We start from the raw sequence: 23,469 nt of genomic DNA, 5'->3' as shown, positions 1-23,469 counted from the left end.
TACATCTAGTGCTCTAGGCTTTAAAACGCCCTAAGTTTTTGTTGTTTCACTTTTTCTGTATTTAACGTTTGTTTCTTGTTGAATAAAAGTAGAGAGTACTTTTTTATGCCCCGCTAGAAAAGAGTTTTTGTTGAGGCCCAAAGGACGTAAATTTGTGTGTGTTCTACTTCTCCAAAAGCACCCTGCTTGGTTTCTCAACCAAGTGCGTCATTCCTCCGCCAACAAGTAAGACTAGCACTTCCATGGGTGCAATCATGCTGAATATAACAGTGGGGACAGTAAGTAGATCGACCTTGTTCATTGTTGTGCTTTCAAAGGCCAACTACAACCTTTTATTGGGCAGAGAATGGATCCATGGAGTAGGGGCAATGCCTTCTACCCTACATCAGAGAATCTTCATATGGATAGCAGATGAAGTTGTCGAGAATGTACAAGCTGACCAAAGTTACTATTTGGCAGAAGCAGGCTATGTCGACAAGAAGAATTTTGAGAAGAGTTTGGCTACAATTGCTCCACTTGACACAGTGGTCAATCAGTCCTTCAACCCTTACTCAGAATACTCAGTGACACTAGATCCAATTCGGGGATTGCACCTCAATGAATCATGCAAAGCGGATGCCATGAGTGGATGGCACATCGACGAAGAAGAAGTTGCCGCTAAAGAAGTGGCAAGTGATGAGGCTGCCACCAATGTGGTAACACAGCACAATGATGATTAATTCGTGCTTGGCTCGGATTTCGGCTTACGCGGCCGAAAACAAGATGAAAACGGCTCTAGAGGCCGACAAAATGGCTAAAAACATGGCCATTAAAGGAAAGATTAAAGTTGCAGTTTCACCTGTCGAGATGCTATCTCAGAATGAAAAGGATAGTGCACGTGGAAATGAGCCAAGTGAAGAGGCCAAAGAAGATATGTATGATCTGATGATGGATTGCATTTATGATGATGGTCCGTTGGGGTTCGAAAAACCTTTAGTGGACGCCATGAAAATGGAGGCTCAGGACCCCTTGGAGGAAGTAGATTTGGGAGACGGCTCGAAGAAAAGACCAACCTATATAAGTTCCTTGATCGACCCAGAGCTTAGAGGCAGGATGATAGAATTGTTGAAAGAATTCAAAGATTGTTTTGCCTTGGACTACAATGAGATGCCTGGTTTGAGTCGAGACTTGGTGGAATTACAACTGCCAATCAAAGAGGACAGGAAGCCAATAAAACAACTGCCCAGGAGATTCCACCCAGACGTTCTATTAAAGATCAAGGAAGAAATCGAAAGATTGCTAAGGTGCAAGTTCATCAGAGCTGCCAAATATGTTGAGTGGCTGGCCAATGTAGTCCCAGTAATCAAGAAAAATGGTAAGATGAGGGTCTGCATAGATTTTCGAGATCTGAATGCTGTCACACCCAAGGATGAATACCACATGCCCATAGCCGAGATGATGGTAGATTCAGCGGCAGGCCATGAATATTTAAGTCTCTTACGGATATTCTGGCTACAACCAGATTTTCATTGCCAAGGAGGATGTGTCGAAAACAGCATTTAGATGTCCTGGTGCTTTAGGGACATATGAGTGGGTGGTCATGCCATTTGGTTTGAAAAACGCTAGCGCGACCTACCAGAGGGTAATGAATACTATCTTCCATGACTTTATTGAAACTTTTATGCAGGTTTACATTGATGACATAGTGGTCAAGTCCCCATCCAGGGATGAACACTTGTCGCATTTGAGGAAGGCATTCGAGAGAATGAGGATACATGTCTTAAAAATGAACCCTCTTAAATGTGCATTTGGTGTAATTGCAGGTGACTTTTTGGGTTTTGTGGTGCACAAGAAAGGCATCGAAATCAACAAGAACAAGGCCAAAACCATTCTCGACACAAGCCCACCAACTAGCAAGAAGCAGCTGCAGTCGCTTTTGGGCAAAGTCAATTTCCTCAGAAGGTTTATTGCTAACCTTAGTGACAAAACTAAGCCGTTCTCATCCCTTCTTCGACTAAAGAGAGAAGACATTTTTCGCTGGGAAGCACAAAAACTATTTGGCAAACCCTCCGGTGATGATTCCTCCTATATAAGGGAAGCCAATGAGGTTATATATTTCGGCTACAGATGAAACCATTGGCAGCATGTTGGCACAAGAAGATGAAGATGGCATCGAAAGAGCCGTATTTTATTTAAGTCGTGTGTTAAATGATGCTGAAACTCGATACACTATGATCGAGAAACTATGTTTGTGTTTGTACTTTTCTTGTACCAAGCTGAAATATTATATAAAGCCAATTGATGTAATGGTTTTTTCTCACTTTGATATAATAAAACACATGTTGTCCAAGCCTATTTTGCATAGTCGAATTGGTAAATGGTCTTTAGCATTAACCGAATATTCGCTCACTTATGCCCCTTTAAAGGCAATTAAGGGGCAAGCAGTCGCTGATTTCTTGGCAGATCACACTTTGCCTGAAGAGATAGCTTACGTAGGATTACAGCCTTGGAAGTTGTTCTTCGATGGCTCAAGCCATAAGGAAGGATCAGGAATCGGTATGTTCATAGTATTCCCACAAGGCATCCCAACCAAATTCATGTTTCGCATTCGAGAAAGTTGCTCCAATAACGAATCTGAATATGAGGCTTTAGTCTCAGGCCTCGAAATACTGTTGGCCTTGGGGGCAAAGAACGTCGAAGTTAAAGGTGACTCAGAATTGGTTGTAAAGCAACTTACCAAGGAATATAAGTGCATAAGTGAAAATTTGGCAAAATACTACGTAAAGGCCATGAGTTTACTAGCCAATTTTGACCAAGTAGGAATTAGCTACATACCTAGGGTAAGCAATCAAGAAGCTAATGAGTTACTGCAAATTGCTTCTGGGTACATGATAGATAAACAAAAATTGAAAGAGTTGATTAGGATCAAGGAGAAATTGAGTCCTTTGGATCTTGATGTTATGGCTATCGATAACCTTACTCCCAATGATTGGAGAAAGCCAATCGTCGAATACTTGCAGAACCCTGTAGGGTCAACCGACAGGAAAGTCAAGTATATGGCTCTAAATTATACCATCATAGGCAATGAATTGTTCAAGAAGAATGTAAACGGCACGTTGTTAAAGTGCTTAACCGAGGACGATGCGTTCATAGCTGTATCAGCCGCTCACGACGGCCTATGTGGCGCTCACCAAGCAGGGGCAAAGAAACATTCAGGAATCCAACACGTGCCAACTAGCGAGTTACACTCTATTATCAAGCCATGGCCCTTTAGGGGATGGACAATAGATTTAATTGGCGAGATTCACCCAGCCTCGTCAAGGCAGCACAGGTATATAATTGTAGCGATTGACTATTTTACTAAATGGGTTGAAGCCATTCCACTACAGAGCGTGACGCAAGAAACGGTGATCGAATTCATACAGAATCACATTGTGTATCGTTTTGGATTGCCGGAGTCACTCACAACGGACCAAGGTACAATGTTCGTAGGACGAAAAGTGGCAGCCTTTGTAGAATCCTGGGGCATAAAGCTTCTAACCTCGACCCCCTACTATGCTCAGGCAAACGGCCAAGTAGAGGCCGCCAATAAAACTCTAATAAGCTTGATTAAAAAGCACGTGGGTCGAAAGCCAAAAAGCTGGCATGAGTCCTTAAGCCAAGTCCTGTGGGCTTACAGGAATTCACCAAGGGAAGCAACAGGCACAACACCTTTTCGGCTGGCCTATGACCTAGAAGTCGTGCTACCTGCAAAAGTATACTTGCAATCGTGCAGAATTCAAAGACAAGAAGAAATCCCAAGCGAAGTCTATTGGAACATGATGCTAGACGAATTGGTAAATCTCGACGAAGAAAGAGTCTTGGCGTTAGACGTTTTAACGAGGCAAAAGGATCGCATAGCTAAAGCATACAACAAGAAGGTTAAAAATCGATCTTTTGTCACAGGGGACTACGTGTGGAAAGTTATCCTCCTAATGGATAAGAAAGATAGGGCCTACGGGAAATGGGCCCCCAATTGGGAAGGGCCGTTTAAAGTCGAGAAAGCACTATCTAATAATGCCTACGTGATTAAAGAATTAAGCAGTCAGCGTCAATTTGTTACAATAAATGGCAAGTACCTAAAAGCGTATAAGCCAATGCTGCATGAAGTCAAAATCGAATAAAAGAAAGTGTCGAGATTGCCAAACAAAAAATGTTTCATTAATTAAAATAGGACATTACAAGTATGGCAAGATACAAAAGAAATTAAAAGCCTAGAGCGGAAGACTGGCTTTATATCCATCATATCTAGCTTGCATGGGTTCCAGTCGATTCACCAGCGCTGCCATCTGGCCCTCAAGTCGAGCCTTCTTTTGACGAGCAGCTAGGTCTTCAAGAGGGACCGCAGATATCTCGACAGCCAGTCGAACGAGACCTTCCGGGTCTTGCTGGTCCAAGGAGGCTTGGAGAAAATTGAACTTCTCCTTCAGCTCATCTATTTGATACTCCTGGAAAAACACCATCACGGAAAGCTCCCTGAATTCTTCAAACAGAGGCTTGGCTTCTAAGAGTAGCCCCCGGAACTCCTGAAGAGGGATCCTAACGCGTGCAATGATAGGCCTTTGGAGCAGTTGATCAATGAGCCCTAAAAGCTCATCGAGGCGAGAAGAAGATTCATACATGACATGGAAGAGGTTATGGTGGAAGGCCATGTCTCGGATGCGGTGAAGGATAAGTCTGCTATCCATAATCAAAAATGAAGGTTGTAGTGGCAGGAAGAAGATGAGAATGGAGAGGAGAAGTTACTGATGAGAAAAGGTAAAAAACGGCTTTAATTATAATAGAAATGAGATAAACAGCCGCATTAATGCATGGCATGCAGTTGCCAAATCGTTAACCAAGCACAGGTAGCCACGTCAGCCACTACCGTGAGTGGAGGAAGTTCTTTCGTCGTTGAACAAGAACGTGGTAAAAGAGCGTCATAAATTACCCTACTTTCCAAGAAGTTGGTTAATGGTTTGGAAGATGGAAAGTTAGATTACATGCCAAGCTAAATGGTATGAAACTCAGAAATACTACGCAAAGAAGTATTTTAACAAGATAACGAGAACTCGACAATAAAAGCTCAATCAGAAGACAAATCATGTCGACATCAGTAATGCAAATTCATTGTCAAACAACATCATAAAGTACGGGCATTACAACATTGGCAACAAAGGCCATACAAACACATGACCATTACAACCTCAAAGGCAATGAATGGAAAGTAAAGAGTCCTAAATCCTCGATTTGAAGGCTTCAAGTTGAACACCGGCAGCAGCGATCCTGGCATCCAAGCTCTGCTTAAGACCCTGCTCTGCTGCAACCTCCTTGGAGAGTTGAGATGTCGACAACATCACATTTGCACATTCAGCAGCTAGAGTATTCAGTCGGGCATCCACGACTGGACCTTCTTCGATCAGCATTGCTTTCTCCTTCTCAAGTCTTACCATTTCCCTCTGAAGCTCATCCAGTCGAGCATCAACACTTGACAGATCAGTTGTTATAAGAGTCTTCCTGGCAGTCAACTTAAGGATTTCATCTTATGCAGGCAAGAGCCCATTGGTGTTAGAAGCCACTTGTGCCTTTTTAGTCTTGATGAGCTGCTCCATAGTGTTGGCCTTGTCAAGTGTGGCCAAAAGGTCAACCAAGAAAGTCTGAAGCTCGACAAGAGCATCTGCCTGAACTTGGTCGAGCCGCTGGCCCAACAGGAAAGTAAGCAACTCCTTGACTTCATGGCCTGGTTGAGGGTTAGCCCGGACACTGTCGATGAAACCCTCGTCGAAGATTAACCCCTTCAGCTTACTTAAAGCTTCTTCAATTTGGCCGGCACTGACTACCCCGCTAGATTGAGCAGTCTTAGTGGTCTCAGTATGATGTGGCGGAGAATCGAGATCTAGAGTGCCATCAAAGAAACTTTGAAAGGTGGCGAGTGGGTCTTGGACCAAAAGGGCATTAAGCCTCTCACCATAAGTGTGAGAAGAAGCCGCTGTCTTGGAAGAAGCCGAACCTCCTTTGGCATGAGGAGAAAGCAAAGCGGCTCTAGCATCCCGTTGAAGCTGGGGAGAAGGATCAGATTGTGTCGAGGCTAGAGCATCAGCCTTTGGGGGAGGCATGACACCAATCACCCGGTCAGGCTGAGTGACTGGGGGCACTTGACCTTCGCCACTCTGTACTTCGACATGTGGCATATTTCCTTCACGAACTGGGGAAGACGCGTTTTGGGTATCCTACGGAGGAAAATTAGAAAAATTATCTCGACATTCTTTGGTATAATAAGGTTCGCAACCAGGATGCTGCCAAGCGATTGGCTTCGAGTTAAAATAGAATGTCAACTTGTCCCACACAGGGTCCGACTCATTAGAGTCTAAACTCGAGCTCGAGGATTCTAAACTGCTCAAAGAACTAGACAGAACAACTGGTGGGGGATTATGAGGAAACCATGTGGCTCGAGGCACAGCCATTTTAGACATGCCAACCCTCTGAAGAATAAAAGTGGAAATAGTTGAGGGGGAAGAAAAGAAAACAAATCGAGATGAAATGTGAATCACGACAACTTACCTTAGGGGCAAACTCTTTAAGAGGACTGGAGCTCGTCGAACTCTTAGAATGGCGAGAAGAGGAACTGCCAGATTTGTGACCAGACTTCTTCCTGGAGGTCTTCTTGGCCGAAGCCATCTCGACAGGAATAGGTGTAGTGTCTTAAGGAGGAGGGTTGGAAGCCTGTTGATCATCACCTTGCTGGATCTCTTCATGACAGCTAGACGACTTAACCGGGGAAGGATTGCTCACAGCAGACCCACCAGCACCTTTGGCCCTTTTCTGGCTTGCAGAAGTGGTAGACGTGGCCCCGCGTTTTCGACTCTGAGATAAAAGCATAAGGTCATAAAGGGTATATATCGAAAAAGAACGAAGCTCCACAGCCTAGATATTACCTTGGGAACTTTGAGCTTATCAGCCAGACTAACGTCATCATCATCATCATCATCAATCTCAACAGTAGCGGAAGTCACTCGGGGAGAGGCTTGAGAAGTCGATCGAGGAATTGGCTCAGCTGCAAGAAAAGAGCAAAGAAGAGTTAAGCCATAAATATCGCAAAAATGTCAGGTCGAAATAGTTACCTTGACCAATAAGCGTTCTTATCGATATGTGGTTGAAGATTTCGACCGGCACATGGAAAGGAAAATTCCATAAGTAAAACTTAGTCCAGGTCACCCGCTTCCGAGGAGGCAACACGCTATGATAAAAGTTCTTGATACTTACATGGTCAACCCATTTAGGAAGGACCAATGGAAGGGCCAAAGCATACTTACAAGTAGGCAATAGTGGGAATTTAAAGCCTGTTTTTCGAATAATGAAAGAAAGACCATCCTCATCAGAAGGGATGATCAATCGAGTTTTCTTGGCTTTAGATTCTCACATTTGCCTGAGAACTTGAGCTGCTTTGACAACAGTCTCTTGAAGTCGAGGACCCGGAAAATATACTACACCGAAGAATTGCTGGAAGGCGTTGATCTCAGACGTATGCATACGTTTGGTCTTCTTAGGAGCTTGTTTCTGCAAAAGAAAAACATTTGTTATGCGCTGGAAACAATCTTCAATCGGCATCAAAATGTCGCTCCAATAAGCAGACCACCAAGTTTTAAACGCCTTGGTGACATAAAAGGATGGAGTAAAGTTAAAAGGGCTAAGGCCAATCAGCTCCTCATTGTAGTAGTTGATGGTGGTGTCAAAGGCACTACGTTTGGTGATGGCGCCAGGATAAAGAACAAGAGATTGATCGAACAATGTGTTGGGAAAATCTTGACTCAGTCCAAATTGTCAAGAAACAAGCTGAGGATTATAACCGCACAAGGTGAAGTCGTTACTGGCAAAATTGATAGTCAGCACCCTAGGGGATAGTATGGTTTGCCAGAGTTCGATCTGATGTTGAGAGACATCCTCTGAGCCAGGATGGTTGGGATAGGAGTTTCTTAGCCACCGAGGGCCATAAGAGGGTTTACTATATGGTGCAAAACTGGAACAGTAGCGCTTCAGTTCGAAGAACACGGTGAAATACTTTTTGAAATCGGCTTCAAAGGTAGAAGCATCATAAGGAGGGGTTAGGGTTTCAAGCCCGTGAGCATCAATCCTTGTGTTGGACACCATGGAAGGAGGTTTCTTGGCTGGAAGAAACGACTCGAAAACCGCATTCATCCAAAGCTGAAGCAACCACAATGGACCGGCTGCGTTCAGAGACACAACTTTGGGATCTCGGATATCGGCTACCGCTTCATTAATCATTTGATAAAGGTTGCCAAGCACAAGTCTAGCCATAGCAATTTTTCGACCCTCATGCAACAAGTTAGCCAAAGGAAGAAGTTTGGTTGGAATCCTCAGAGACTTGGTACAGAATACATAAGCAGAAAGCCAATATAAGAGAAACGCGACATGCTCAGCGTCAGAAACTTCACCGTCTTCGACATAATGATCCTTAATGAATCTGCTGAAAGCTATGTTGTCTGTCGAAATGGCGATGGGTTTCGTTGGGACAGCAGAGGAATGATAATCATCACCCACAACCCAAAGGCCAGTGATGGCAGCAACATCGAGAAGAGTGGGAGTGATCATGCCAAAGGGAACATGGAAGCTGTTGGTAGATCTTTCCCAAAAGAAGAGTGAGCTCAAGAGCATAGCAGGATTATAAGAGATCGGCGACCTCGACAACTGAATTAGGTCGAAAATCCCAGTGACCTTCCAATGCCCAGACTTACTGGCTTCCACCCTATCAAGCCATTTCAAATAGGCTCCGTCACCAGCAGTCGGATTGGGCGGGGCAGATCTAAAAGCCCTTTTGGGATCTTTCAGAAAGGGCAAGCGATAGGAAGGTCGAAAAGCAAGAATAAGCTCTTCCCCATGAATACTTGGGTGAAATTGTTCGTAACCATCAGGAAGACTAGTAAGCCTATCCTTTTTCGCTTTCTTCAAAGGACCTAAGATGGCACGTAAGGTACCATTAACAGAGATAGGGATGAGTACCTGAGATTTCCAGATAGCCCTCTTCTCCGCCTCATACGGTGGGTCTGGAATAGGGACCCGTTTGGCTTCATTCATTTCAAAAGCAGCAGCCAATGGGATGATATTGTCAGAATCAGAAGCCATGAAAGCGGTCAGAGAATGCACCATAGAGAAAGGAAGAAGCAGAAACCAGTCGATTGCAGATGATCGCAGGCAAAACCAGACGAAGCTTGGACGATTCAGAAGTTGTAAAGCTTGCAAAGAAGCAACAATGGCGTATTTATAGGCAAACGAAGAAACGGACGTGAAGCCACATTACGTAATGTTGCCTAAAATTTGAAATCCAACGGTTATTTTATTATATAACCGTAGAGCCCTAACATGTAGGCTAAAAAGGAGCCATGATTACTCTAGGGTAGAGACGACGAATGGGCAGGCGAAGTCAGACGCTAAAGCTTCTGATTGGAGTGAAGTCAGACGCTATGATTTCTGATTGGATATGAAGTCAAAAGGGCAGAGGTTGCAAACGAATGACAGTCCCGTTCGAAATTCAAGTTCAAAAATGCTTGATCCCTCCAAGGCCTGGTAGTCGAGAATCAACATTTTTGGGGGGCATCTGTTGGCCCAAAATATTTGGCCCAAAACGCATGGGGCAGTCGAAAATGGACCAAGGGAATTAGGGAAAAAACGCCAAGTTAAATAGGTAGTCGAATTCGACAAAGGTACACTGGTAACCGTTGCTACAAACACAGGCATATTTAACACGTGCAGCATTGACTGAGTCAGTTAGGAAAGCATGTGTTTCCCACCACGATGGCCCATTACGTGGCCAAGAAGCAGTTGAAGCAGTTGAAGAACACGACCCTCACCACTACGCATGGAACTTCCGGGGCAAGCATCAGATCGTGGGGGAATCAGACCCACTAACCCATCCAGCAAGGAAGAAAACCGCCAAGGACACGCGGGACATGGAGCTCTATAAATAGGAGAATTGATGAAAGGATATTTAATGAAGAGGTTTTCCTCCACTAGCTACTATCAAATCCCTTTCAAGACTCAATCGTAGTATAGTATCGAGTTTTGTCGTCTCCACAGGGATTGTGTTGCTACGTATTAATCTCACTAGCTAGATGTTGGATGATCGATTTAACAAGTAAAATGTGATTTTATGTAAATAAAAGAGAAAATATATTTAAAGCGATAAAAGAAGTTTCACGGAGGCAAACAAAGAAGAAAACGTATTTGGAAAATGAGTTCACTTGATTTACAACTTATTCTCTACCAAAATACTTTTATAAGATGAAATTAACATTTAAGATGCCGATAAGAGCTATTCACCTACTAATTTCTTAGCTAAGTGAATCTACCAATTAAGAACCTAGCCTTAATTCCTTAAGCCCTAGTGATCATAAAAGGAGCATTATAGCACATAACTACTCGATAAGACATTCCCAAGCTCTGTTCCTAACCTAAGAAGTTCATGTCCTAGTGGATAGAATCTCTGACTGTCACTCAAGAAATCCTAATAGTTCCGACTAGATAATCCTATCCTAGAGAGGTGAGTATCCCGACTAGTCACTCGGTTTATATCTCTTTTCCAACTCATGATATTCATACCTAAGAGTTAATGTCTCCTATTGTCACCTAGAAAACCTCAACCCTACCTAAGACATGTCTTTCTTAAGATGACTGATGCAAGAGTGGTTTCTCTCATTAACTAAACTCACACCAACTTTTCAATTGTCATGCAAATCCTAAAAATCATCATATTGGCAAAAGACACATGAACGCGCAAAGAGAATTAATAACCTAAGACATAGGAATTTTTCCCCTTTCTATGAACTAAGTCTATATTAACCCATATCAATTTCCCAATCTATTTACGAATTAATATAAACCCTTAAAATTATCAATTAACCAATTGAAGCATTAAACATAGAGAGAAACACCAAATAATGAAAATTCATAATTATATTTGCATAAAGATGTTTTGACTAAGAGTAAAATCAAACTAACATCATTCCAAATACCAAAAGAGAGTCAAAACACAAAAATAGGTAAAGAGAAAAGCAAAACCCAAAATAGAACGGAGCCATGGACGTCCGGAGAAGCTGTCACCTCCTCCATGGCCCTGACACCGGCCCTCAAGGGCCTAGCCTTCCTCTCCACCAAGAAATTGCCTCCAAGTCTCCCAAAGGTGTTTATTAGGTTTAGGAGAAAAGAAAAGATAAAAAGATCCATCAAATAGGTTAAAAACGCACTTAAATAGAGTCTGACAGATATTTCGCGTAAATGCGCGAACCTCGTGAAGGAACTCGCGCAAAACTGGCGCAGAATTTTCCAGCAGCTACTTCCTTGGCGCGTCTGCGCGAAATGCAACAGGAAATTGGTGCAGAACTGGTGCAAAGAAATCCAGATTGCTCCAGACTTCGAGATTCTTGGCTCTCTCCCTTGATTTGCTCATTGATTCCACATCTTCTCCTAAAATAACAATAATAATAAAGGGAATTAATTAAAAACCAATAATAGAGATTAACTAGAAGATAGAGTAAGATACCGAATTCAAATAACTTGATTAAATCCTAATAAAATCTATAAAAATAACATAAAAAATATAGAAAAATACTAAAACTAAATGAAAACATTAAAATGCATGAACTAAGCCTAAAGTATCCTAAAATGACCGAAATATCCTAAAAACTATATTAAACTACATGCAAATAAACCAGGAAAATAGCCTTAAATCCCGGGTCATCAAGAATCCAATTCAGAAAAAGGGTTCCCAACTCAGCTCTAAAAATCACTACAAAGCTCTCATGTCCGCATCAAAGAGACTCAACGAGCCTAACATGATCATGGAGGAGTATGTTGCCGAACCAGCCGTTTACAATTCATGCACTTAGATAGTTTCGAATTTGTTGCCATTGTTGCTTTTGTTAGATTTCCTGTCGATTTTATGCGTTTGGGTTGATGTAAAGCTTTTTAATTAGTGAATTTTATCTTCAAGCACTTTCGATTGTCTTGCGTTTTGCTTTCGAATCTTTATTTTCTTTTATCCTTTGACACGCGGTTGTTGAAAAACCCAATTTCACACGCGCTTTGGCAAGACGTTTTCCCAAAAGAACCCTTAATTCGCAAAACTCTTAAACTTTTTCCAGTCGAATTTGGAAGATGTTTGTTTACCAAATATCACGGTAAACAACAGTACATAAAAGAATATGATCCAGTACTTAATGAAAAAGCATTACAAATTTTCTTCAGATAGTTCTGCGACACAAGGGGCATGTTCTTGAATTGTTGAGCCACTGAATGATGCAATGTTGATGATAGACATGAGAGCAAGGCTTTGGCAATTGAATTGCTTTTGATCCAATTGAAAGCTCTCCAAGACACACTGAACACTCTGAGTACTCTTTAACTGTATTTGCATCAATTATGAACCTTTCAAGATTTTCAAAAGAATCTTCTTGATGTTCATCAGTTTCGGGCTTCAACCCCAAAATCTGGCCATGGATCTCCATTGTAAAGCGACCACGCACGTTGTTCACGGGTCGAAATTCATGAAACCTGGAAAGAGCATCTGCATTCATCAAAAACACGGGTCGAAATTCATGAAACCGGGAAAGAGCATCCGCATCCATCGATATTGATTCGCACTGATGATATTGTAGTATGAATAATATTATAGGTAGTATGAAAGAGCTATGTCTAAAGGGTGTTGTATTTAATATTTATATAGTTGAACTCTCATCTTCCGAGTTTTATGAGCCCAAAATATCTTCTAATTATAAAACTCAATCTACATTCATTTGGATAATGGCCGGATATACTTAATCTTGAAAAAAGATTTTGTTAAATTAAGGATATAAAATCTATTTCCATAGAATTATTTTCAAAACAAAAACTATTTGGTATATTGCTTGTTAGTTACGGGATCCGTTAGTTACGAGTTTGTTTTTCAATTTTTTTTAGGAGTTTAATCATTTTTCTCTTACAAAATCAGATTTTTTGTCATATTGTGACACATGTGCTTATCTTTTACATAGTTAAAATCTAACCAATACTACTTATGTTTAGTTAGTTCGTTATAAAAAATGTTTAGTTAGTCATCCTATCAAAAATGATTAAAAGTTACCTTCAAACTCTTTTTCTCTTTCATATAAACTAGAAACTTAAAGAATTTTTATTTTTATATTTCCAGTTTAATGGATATGCACTGTCGCCGTAAAATAGTTTATAGACCATGCTGTGATGTATAGACCATGTGTAAAATAATTTTACACTGACAACTAATCACAACATGCCACATAGGAGAAATAATGATTTTTATTTTAAATTTTAATTAAAACAAAGATACATTTTATGATGTGGCGGAATTCAATTGAATAACTGTGTAAAATCTGTTTACACAGACACAGACAGTGTATATAATATATCCCTTTACAAACTATTTCTTTGTTTCCTTGTCAGTTACGCATTTCTTTTTCAAATATGTTTTTCAGAGGTTCAATCATTTTCTCTCTTTCAAAAATTCATTTTCAAACTATCTCTTATATTTTTATCATATTGTGACACACATACATTTTTTTTTTTGAGATGATATATAAACTGTATATTTAAAATCTATCATATCTCCTTCATCATTAGGGCTCATTTGGTGGTCATGATAGGATATGATATGTGACCAGGATATCAACATGATATGATAAGAGTAGGATAGACTCTTATCATATCATGTGTTTGAGGTGCACATGATAAGAACAATATATGATAAGGAAAAATGTATCAGATTTAAATTTGAATAAAAAATACATTTAAAATTGATCATTCTATTAAATTTAATTTCTTTACATTTTCATGAATGAGTCTATATTTTATAATAAACAAAACTAATTTAAATTTTATTAATTAGCCTATTTTATTGTTTTGAAGATGCCCTATATTTTAAATAAAATTATGCAGTTAACCGATTGGTTTTCACTTAGTTGTGACACGTGATAATTAACAATAAAAGTTAATTAAATTAAGAATATTATTGTTTCAAAAGTAATTTATATTTGAATTATAAATTATAATATAAGTAGATAAGTAGTTTTAAATAATAGGAGATGAAAATAAAAAATTAATCTATTACTATTAAAAAATTAATATTTGTAATCAATGTTTTTCACTTAGTTGTGACACGTGATAAACAATAAAAATTAACTAAATTAAAAATATTATTATTTCAAAAATACTTTATATTTAAATTATTATATAAGTAGATAAATAATTTTTAAATAATAGGAGATGAAAATATTAAATTAGTCTATTATTATTAATAAATCAATATTTGTAAGTGAGTAGTCTATTTTACTATTTATGAATAATAATTTTATTTATTTTTTATTTTAGTTAAATTAATATTTTTATATTTATTAATTGATATTATTATAAATTATATAATATTAAAATAAATTAATTTAAAGTTAAAATACTGAAAGAAAATATATAACTGATATTCTATCCTGCTCTATCCTAACTCCCCTCTCAGGATAACTTTTACACATTATTGACAGGATAGGATAGGAGACAGGATAGTGTTATCATATCCTGCTGGCGCAACAAACAATAGATAACAACAGGATATGATTATTATCCTGTCCTATCATATCCTGTCCTGGTCACCAAATGGGCCCTAAGGATACATCAACCAAGAAACGAGATAAGCAGAGATTTCTTTCCGAAGAAAAGGCAGAGTTTTTATCGCCAGGCTGCAAATCTAAAAGTCTCTGTGCTAGATAAGCAGCTTGCCTCAACTTGGCATCAGCAATTAAGTTTTTGCAATTCTAACCTGCGTACCAATGCTACACACACAAGAGTGTTTAGTATTTTGAACAATACTTCAATCTCTCCAACATTCAAAACAGTGACATTAATCAACTAAATAATTAAACCATATTATATATGGCCTCTGCATTTTGCAATATGCACCTAGCAATACAAATTTATAGAACTTCCCCACAACAATGTGTTCAAGTCCTCTAAATGATATTTATCAAGACTCATTAAATTATTTAGATCCAAAAAGACATACACAACCTAACACATGGTCACAAAGTGCAAGTGAAAACACAAAAAACACACTATTCAAGTTCAAGCGCTTCAAATCTGTAACAACTGTCAAAACTTCAAAAGCCAACACTAACTTATTTACAGAAAGGATTCTGTCAATAGAACCCCCCTCCTCCATTGGTCTACCGAAAAGTCGGTAAACCGCCAGCGCCACCTCATGGAACTCCTCAGATGGAATTTCTCCATCAACCAAGTCCACCACAACTCCTATAAACTGCTTGTAGGTCTGATGCACTTCCACAGAAGCTGCTTCAATTCACCAAACGCAAACATGTCACCGCTAATTAGCCACCATATCAACTTCTTTCAAGACATATATCAAACACCCACTGACTCTATAGAATCATCAACAATCAATACAAGTAACCCATTTATTATTTCTTCATATCTGAAGCCTAGCAATATCAATTGCATACTGATATACAGATCAAACTTCATTCAAGATGTTCCATCATGAACATTGAGATGAGGTATAGTACCTAAGGTGTAAGGAACATGATGTGAGATTCCTAGGGAGAATGAGAGCGTAACCGTTTTGGAGAGAGAATAACTGAATTTCAATCTTGTTATTTCACAAATGAGCTAAGAGTCCTTTACATTTGGTATCTCTCCCCTATTTATAGTTGGGGAAGTTGGGCTTAGCGCCTCGAAGTCATCCTAATGGGCCAGTTGGGCCTCCGGGAGGAAGGCCCAAGTCCCCGGTCTGCTCATCGCCCCAGGCCAGCGCTCCTGGGTGAGGGACTCTGGGGTCTCGCCCAGTCCACAAGTCCACAAGACACCGAGCTCAAAGCATGAGAGCTAAGTGTGTCTTTTAAACAGAAGAAACAAGGCGATGGCCATAAGAAGCTAACTAGTGCTAAAAAATAAGGTCTGAAAACAAAGAACAATTGCCAACATGGCTTGGTAATTTAAAGCTTAAAAATTTACATTTCGGATGTCTTGTCACGCTCCCTTGGCGGACCAAGTCCACAAGCAAGTTTGTGGCGGTGACGCTCGGTCCGTCCGCCCTGCCATAGTCATGCATGTGTCCTGAATCGTGACCCATTGACATGTGTCGAGCCTTCGCCACGCGTTGCGCCCTGAAGTGATACAAAAGTCAGCGAATCCAAGGAATCTCAACCGCTATCTTTGGAACGATCCCCAGACTTTTTCGGAGCGATCCCCAGACTTCAAGGCCGTGTTGGGATCGCCACCTTCAGAGAATTTTTCCCACCTAGCTCTCGCCGCAATTCAGTGTGATTGAAATTGCTGGATACAATTTTTGTATTTTCAATCAGACGTGATAGTCAACAAACTCCCGAGATGGAGAACAAGAACGTGTCTTTGTTTTTACTATTTAGGCGCTTTGGCCAACAAACTCCCAAAATGGAGAACAAGAATATGTTTCTTCATTTTTGATCCCCCTATCTCTGTGAGACGCGTCCTCGCGCTGAAGCCAGCTCCCTGTCGATCCTTCAGCTGTAATAGTATTTCAGGCTCGCCGCGTTTCAGGAACGTGGAACTCGCCTTCCATCCAAGCTCTCTAGGTGATAAGCCCCCTTTCCCAAAGCCTTCAGAATTCTATAGGGGCCTTCCCAAATTGGACTCAGCTTGTTCTCGGTGATCCTGGTTCGCTTCTTAAGCACCAGGTCTTCCTTCTGCATCGCCCTCGGGCGCACTTTCGTATCGTACTTCGCCGCAGCCCGCTGCTTCATCGCAGCCTCTCTGATGCGAGCCTCGTCGTGTGTTTCTGATAACAAGTCTAGCTCCACCGCCATGTTCGAGGAGTTCTCGCCTTCGAACCGTGGCGCTGTTCGCCAAGAACTGTTGTCTATTTCTACGTGAAGCATGACATCTGCCCTGTAAGCCATCCTGAACGGAGTCTCCCCAGTGGTTGAGTGTTGCGTCGTATTGTAGGACCAGATCACAACCGGGAGTTCATCTAACCAGGCTCCCTTTGCCTCCGAGAGCCGGCGCTTCAAACCTCGCAAGTTTACCTTATTTGCTGATTCTGCCTGCCCGTTAGTCTGTGGATGCTCCACTGAAGAGAATCTTCTCTGAATACCCATTTCTTCGCAGAATTCTCTGGTTTGATTACTTGCGAACTGCGCTCCATTATCCGAAACGATCGCTCGTGGTACCCCGAACCGACATACGATTATTTTCTAGTAAAAACTTACGATCTTGGCCGCAGTAATGCTTGCAAGGGGTTCAGCCTCCACCCACTTGGTGAAGTAGTCCACCGCCACAAGGATGAACTTCATTTGTGACCTAGCGATGGGGAAAGGCCCGACGAGGTCAACCCCCCACATGGCAAAGGGCCATGGAGAGCTAATCATGGCCAATTGTTCCGCTGGGGCCCTGGGCAAGTCTGCAAACACTTGACACTTTTCGCATTTTTTCACGAATTCTGGACAGTCTTTTCTTATTGTAGGCCAGTAAAAACCTGCTCTGAGGACTTTGCTAGCCAGAGACCTTCCTCCTATGTGGCTAGCGCAAAGCACCCTCTGCACATTGAAACCATTAATTCTTACAATTACCACCAGCGGATCATTTGTATGGGCCTTTGATTCCCTCAAAATCAGAGGATGATACTACTATATATGGGTGTCGGCACCCAAATGGAGTTGGATATCCCTGGACCGATGCCACCGCCTCTACCCGCTTTTTCCTTGCCGCTGATGTGATGTCGCCGCCGTAAAGGCCCCCTGTGATTGCGTTAACCATTCTGGGCTTCGCCCCGCCCCTGTCGTCGACGTCTTCCTCTGCTTCCTTTCTTTTCACCATATTTATCCTCTCGTTTCCTGCATTTGGTGCTCGCTTCATGTTGTCCCTGTCCAACCCATGTCCTACGACCCGTGATTGCCTCGCCTTGATCAACTGCCTAATTTGGCCCTTTAGAGATAAACAGTCACTGGTGTTATGGCCTTCCAGGTTGTGATATTCACACCACTTGGACCGACCTTTGACGTCGTGCCAGGGGTCAATTCCGTACTCGCCATCCTCGCCTCCTCGCCTGTTTCCGCATTCGTCGCCTCCAGGAGTGACTTTGCCAATTCATCGCCCGCGTCCCCCTCTGGCCTCTTTCGTCGGCGAGAGTTAGTTGCCCGCCGAGAGCGCTTGCGCTCCACACTATCTTTTCTCGAATAGAGTGGCTTTCCCTTGAATTCCTTAATTAATTGGCCAACTTCCTTAACCTTCCGCACATTACTTGCTTCCTTGTCCTGTATCTGTTTCCTCGCCAGTGACACCTTTGCCGCCTTCAACCGTTTCCTCTTACATGCGTCGTCTTCTTCTTCTATGATGTAGTCTCTCGCTCGGGTACGTACCTCCGTCATCGAGCGCGCTGGTTTCCTACTCAGCTCGCAGCTCAGCTTTCCTGACGACGATCCGCTCTTAAAAGCGCATACGCATGTCCGAGGTTCCGCCTCTTCAAATCTTGCGGACGCGGCGCTGTACCGTTCCATGTACTGCTTCAACGTCTCTCGCTCCTCCTGCCGAATCTGAAACAGATCCTCAACCTCGCCGGCAGAGAACTGGCCCAGGAATTTCGACGCGAAGTCGCAAAACTTCTTTATGGATCCCTGTGGCAGGGCCATAAACCAGGTCATTGTTGTGCCTCAGAATGTGGACGGAAGCATTCTACACTTTACCGCATCAAAAATCGCGCTTATCACCATCTTCACATTGAAACGTAGCAGATGATCTTGCAGATTGGTTCGTCCGTCGTACGTCTCCAACACGAGGCTTGTCATACCGTCCGGTATGGTCACCTCTCGTACTGCTGCCGAGAATGGTTTGACCTCCGCAACAGCCTCAGCCTCCTTCTCCTCTTCATTCCACTGCCTAAGGTGATGGTACTTTAATTGCTCCTGCAGACACTCATTTTGCAGTCTTACGTCGCCACTCAGTGCACGGCGTGCCTCTGCCCGGCGATGTCTATCTAACCTTGCGGTGCGTGGGGAAGAAACGCGGCTCCGTTCCGATTCCTCGCTACACCGTTGGCGAAACGATTCCATCAGGCTTCGACGATGAACCAAGAATTCGACAAAAAATCTTCAAATCGTAGAAAACCTCACAGAAAATCGAATTTCTCTAAACCAAATTGCAATCCACGTAGTCCGGGAATCAAAATCTACCGTTCCCCACAGACGGCGCCAAATGTTTCATCATGAACATTGAGATGATGTATAATACCTAAGGTGTAAGGAACGTGATGTGAGATTCCTAGGGAGAATGAGAGCGTAACCGCTTTGGAGAGAGAATAACTGAATTTCAATCTTGTTATTTCACAAATGAGCTAAGAGTCATTTACATTTGGTATCCATCCTCTATTTATAGTAGGGGGAGTTGGGCTTAGCGCCTCCAAGTCATCCTAATGGGCCAGTTGGGCCTCCGGGAGGAAGGCCCAAGTCCCCGGTCTGCTCATCGCCCCAGGCCAGCGCTCCTGGGCGAGGGACCCTGAGGTCTCGCCCAGTCCACAAGACATACATCAAACACTTGGTGGATCTGAATTTCACAAAGGCGCTCGCCTCATTGCCCTCACCTCTGGTAACCCCAACCCCCTGTCCTCCTTCTGCGACATGAATGTCCACCTTCCTCTTGAACGCGAGCTATGCTCGTTCAATCTCGCCCCTGTTACCTCCACAACGATTCAGATGGTGTTCGGCGACACCGTCGCCATCGCCTTCATGGCCACCCGGAACCTCACCAAGGACGAGTACTCAAACAACAACTGATGCCAACTCCAAGGAATCATCTCCACCAAAACTGAATCATTAAGCGCCCATCAGAGTCATAGCTTGGATTGAAATTCTAGGTTGGCAAAAGAGAAAACTCAAAATTGTGAACAAAAAATTTGTTTTTGATTGATTGGGGTTGGGATAATTTTCTTCTTCACTGGAATGATTGAGAGAAAAATGGGATTTGGGGGAAAAAGGTGTGAGGGAATTTGATGCAATGACTAAAGTGAGAGAAAGGGGAAAAGAACAGGTAGTGTAACACTGCGTGTGATGCGGTTTAGGGATTTAAGGTTTAGGGGAAAAGAACAGGTAGTGTGACACGGGAAAAGTGATGATGACGATTGAAGGTCAAGATAATTCTAGAAAATGATGATGAAGATTGAAGAAGGTGAAGAAGATTATGGGGTTAAAAATTAAATTAGTTAAGATTTGGGGGACTTAATTAAAATTAAATTAGTTAGTTTTTTTTTTAAAAAAAAAAATTACAAGTCACTTAATGAAATGACGTGGCATGTCCACATAGGCTCAAAACGGACACCTGGACATGGTGGCAAGAGCTTTTTAACGGCAATGACAGTTTCCAAACAAAAAACCTAAGTTCGAGGGTGTCCATAGGAAGATTTTCCGGCGAGAGACGAAAATCAAATCTCGTTCAAAGTTCAGGAACGGCTTTCACGTTTAACCATTTTTCTTTATGTTTCTAGATTTATACGGGGTCTACTTCCCTTTGGTTCCTGTGTTAGTTTTGCTGAGTTGGGCGGGATTATTTGCCTTTGCTGGTGTATTGGTTTTAATATCGCACTAGCTATTTAATCTTTTTTTATCTATTGTATTTTGATTCTCCCTCTTTATTCTTCTTGTACTAGTGTTTTTTACCAGTGCGTTGCACGACGATTTAGTTTATTGTGTAGATATATTTGTATAATAGCTGTACAACCGAGAATAGGTTCAAGAATATATGTGAATAGACCATCTCTTCACGTTTAACCATTTTTCTTTCTGTTTCTGGATTTATACGGGGTCTACTTCCCTTTGGTTCCTGTGTTAGTTTTGTTGAGTTGGGCGGGATTATTTGCCTTTGCTGGTGTATTGGTTTTAATCTCGCACTAGCTATTTAATCTTTTTTCATCTATTGTATTTTGTTTCTCCCTCTTTATTCTTCTTGTACTAGTGTTTTTTACCCGTGCGTTGCACGACGATTTAGTTTATTGTGTAGATATATTTGTATAATAGTTGTACAACCGAGAATAGGTTCAAGAATATATGTGAATAGACCAACTTAAAAATGTGAAATAGAAAACGTTGTTTAGCCCACCAATGTTATATTAAGGTAAACTAATTAAAGGCAGGAAGGTCATTACCGCTCTGAATTGATTAATAATTTTTTGATCAGCACAGAGTTTTTTGACACAGTATGATTTCTCAAACTTAGAATGGAAACTATTTGCGACTTCAATCTTGAATAAAAAGGTCCTGTCAATGAAATTCAAAATTTCTGTGTGAATGTTTAAAGGATCAGAACCCTGCTATTGTGGAAAAAATATATTAAAAACTTGTTAATAATATACACATAAATTCTAAATTGAATCATACGCTACCAAAAATATACGTACAGTAGTTTCAAGCAGATCTGCACATGATTTGCCTAGAAGCGCAGTAGTCTCCTGATAAAAAATGACAAAGGTAGCAGTATCTTTTGAATCCATCACACGAAGTTGTAGTCTAACTTGTGAGCCGGAGAAACAACGTGACGATTACATGGCTCACAGAAATACATTCCGTCAGCAAGATATACCTTTTTGCTACATTTGCACGCAGGGTAACAATACCAAGAACAACACAATATGGCTTATGCAAAATTAAATTCGAAGATAAAAACGTGTAATATATGTTGTAACTAAATATGGAATATAAATTATTATTGAATTGTAAATTCAAGAGTATACCTCAGCAAGATCTTTGAGTTGCTCAATGGTTCTTCCATCATTATGTTTTAGGAAATCATCTTCATGAGTAGATTTTTTTGCCGAGTCCTGCAGTGGGCTAATCACATGTGCAGCAGTATCATTTGATTCCAAGAATCTGGAAGATAGCCGATTTTATAATTTGATATGAATAAAAAAATGAAAGAGATTTAAAAATCAGAATAAAACTCACCGAGCTCGGAGAGGGGCAGCTTCTTGTATGAGAGAATTAAAAAGAACCCTTGTAGCCCCATAAACATTTTGGAGACTTGTCTAAAAATGGATTAAATGTGAATAAGCATTGAACATTGAGTGTACCCATCTTGGTCAAGTTGAATAGTAATTCTCTTCTGTTTTTCCCCATCCTTCTCATTCTTGCTCACCGGTTGCACCGGTGAGAATTCCAATCACATCTGCTAAATCAGAAAAATATTAATCCAACTTTTAGAACAGTAATTTGAAACCAAAATTCTTTGAAAAGAGTATATACCTGAAATCGGTGTATAAGAGTCTTTCTAACCGAAGCGTGAATCTTACAACCCTGAAATTCAATAAACAGATAACATAAGAGATTTACCAACCATTAAAAAAAATAACTTAGAGCATGGTGATTATGTGAAAAAGTAATATACCTTGTCATCCATAAGAATCATGTCCATGGAAAATGGAAGCTTCGAGTCATATAAGCTCGGACTAAGCCATAAACGGTTCACCTTTGCAACAATAGTCCAGTTCTCCTTCGAGGCATCGAGGGTGGCGAGATCGTCAATTGTCATTAGAACAAAGTATATTTTAAAGCTAATAGTTGGTGAAAAATGGAAGGACTGATGAAGTTGAATAACATTAGATGATTTATATAGTAATCAGCTAGGTGGGGCTCACAATGATGAGAAAAGGTGTAAAGAATACTCCATTGACTTTTTATAATACAATAATTATTTTTTATGATTCCTATTAGAAAACCGAAATTATTTGAATTTGAATTGAATAAGATGACTAAATGAAAATTTGATTCCATACGAACATATGCTCAAATTTGGATAGCAGTAAATAGAATCAATGCTAATTTGACTTTTCCAAAAAAATTTGTGGTTTTTATTTAAGAGAATTAAATCAAATAAATAAATGCAAATCAATACTTTTTTGATTGATTTGCGGTTTTTTGAATCCTGTTTGTATTCCATAGTTGTTTGTTTTAAATGCTACCATTTCAATTTGTCTTTTTCATTCAAAATAGCTGTTTTATTTTTTATAAAAATAAATCAAACAAATAAACAGAATCAACGCTGCTCAATGGCAACGAAGAAATTCATTAATGATGGGGTCAATTTCAAATTCATTTAAGCATTCAAAAGGTTATTCAAAATGCTTTCAATAATTGTAACAAAAAAAATCTTTCAATAATGAGCCTCGATACAAAACTTAAATAAAATTTTTAACCATTAATGGGTACACTCAATTTTTTTTAAAAAAATATTAATTTAATTAAAAAAATAAATATCTACATAAGATTTTGATTTAAATAATTTTAACCATTAATGGTTGAATATTTGATGAAATGATGCTTCTCCTAATTTAATTTGTAACGTTATTTAATTATTACTAATTTTGCTAATCAAGTATATTGCTTAAAATTTGGAAGGAAAATAGGGAGGTTTAAAACCGATCATAAATTG

The 23,469-nt window shown here is 40.6% G+C and overlaps 2 protein-coding genes across 2 annotated transcripts; one reads left to right on the top strand and one right to left on the bottom strand.

Annotated features, from left to right (window-relative positions):
- Positions 1-789: 789 nt before the first annotated feature.
- On the top strand, positions 790-4,142 carry LOC130747025 (uncharacterized). Its single transcript, XM_057599843.1, has 4 exons — positions 790-1,440; positions 1,502-1,621; positions 1,667-1,802; positions 2,368-4,142. Exons 1-4 carry the CDS (start codon positions 790-792, stop codon positions 4,140-4,142), a joined length of 2,682 nt encoding a protein of 893 aa, XP_057455826.1.
- Positions 4,143-12,251: 8,109 nt separating this feature from the next.
- Positions 12,252-12,635, bottom strand: LOC130747006 (uncharacterized). The gene has a single exon (XM_057599818.1). It carries the CDS (start codon positions 12,633-12,635, stop codon positions 12,252-12,254), a length of 384 nt encoding a protein of 127 aa, XP_057455801.1.
- Positions 12,636-23,469: the final 10,834 nt, after the last annotated feature.

This window comes from Lotus japonicus, chromosome 1, assembly GCF_012489685.1.
Source record: "Lotus japonicus ecotype B-129 chromosome 1, LjGifu_v1.2".
NCBI lineage: Eukaryota > Viridiplantae > Streptophyta > Magnoliopsida > Fabales > Fabaceae > Lotus > Lotus japonicus.
Note: the sequence above shows the minus strand (reverse complement) of the source record. Positions and strands in the feature narration are given on the sequence as shown.

Excerpts from the sequence above, each read along its gene's own strand:
- LOC130747025 (XM_057599843.1), top strand. The coding sequence starts at position 790 with ATGGCTAAAAACATGGCCATTAAAGGAAAGATTAAAGTTGCAGTTTCA. Across the intron at positions 1,622-1,666 it reads CTAGCGCGACCTACCAGAGG|GTTTACATTGATGACATAGT; the intron begins GTAATGAATACT and ends ACTTTTATGCAG. Across the intron at positions 1,803-2,367 it reads TGCATTTGGTGTAATTGCAG|CATTAACCGAATATTCGCTC; the intron begins GTGACTTTTTGG and ends AATGGTCTTTAG.
- LOC130747006 (XM_057599818.1), bottom strand. The coding sequence starts at position 12,635 with ATGGATGCGGATGCTCTTTCCCGGTTTCATGAATTTCGACCCGTGTTT.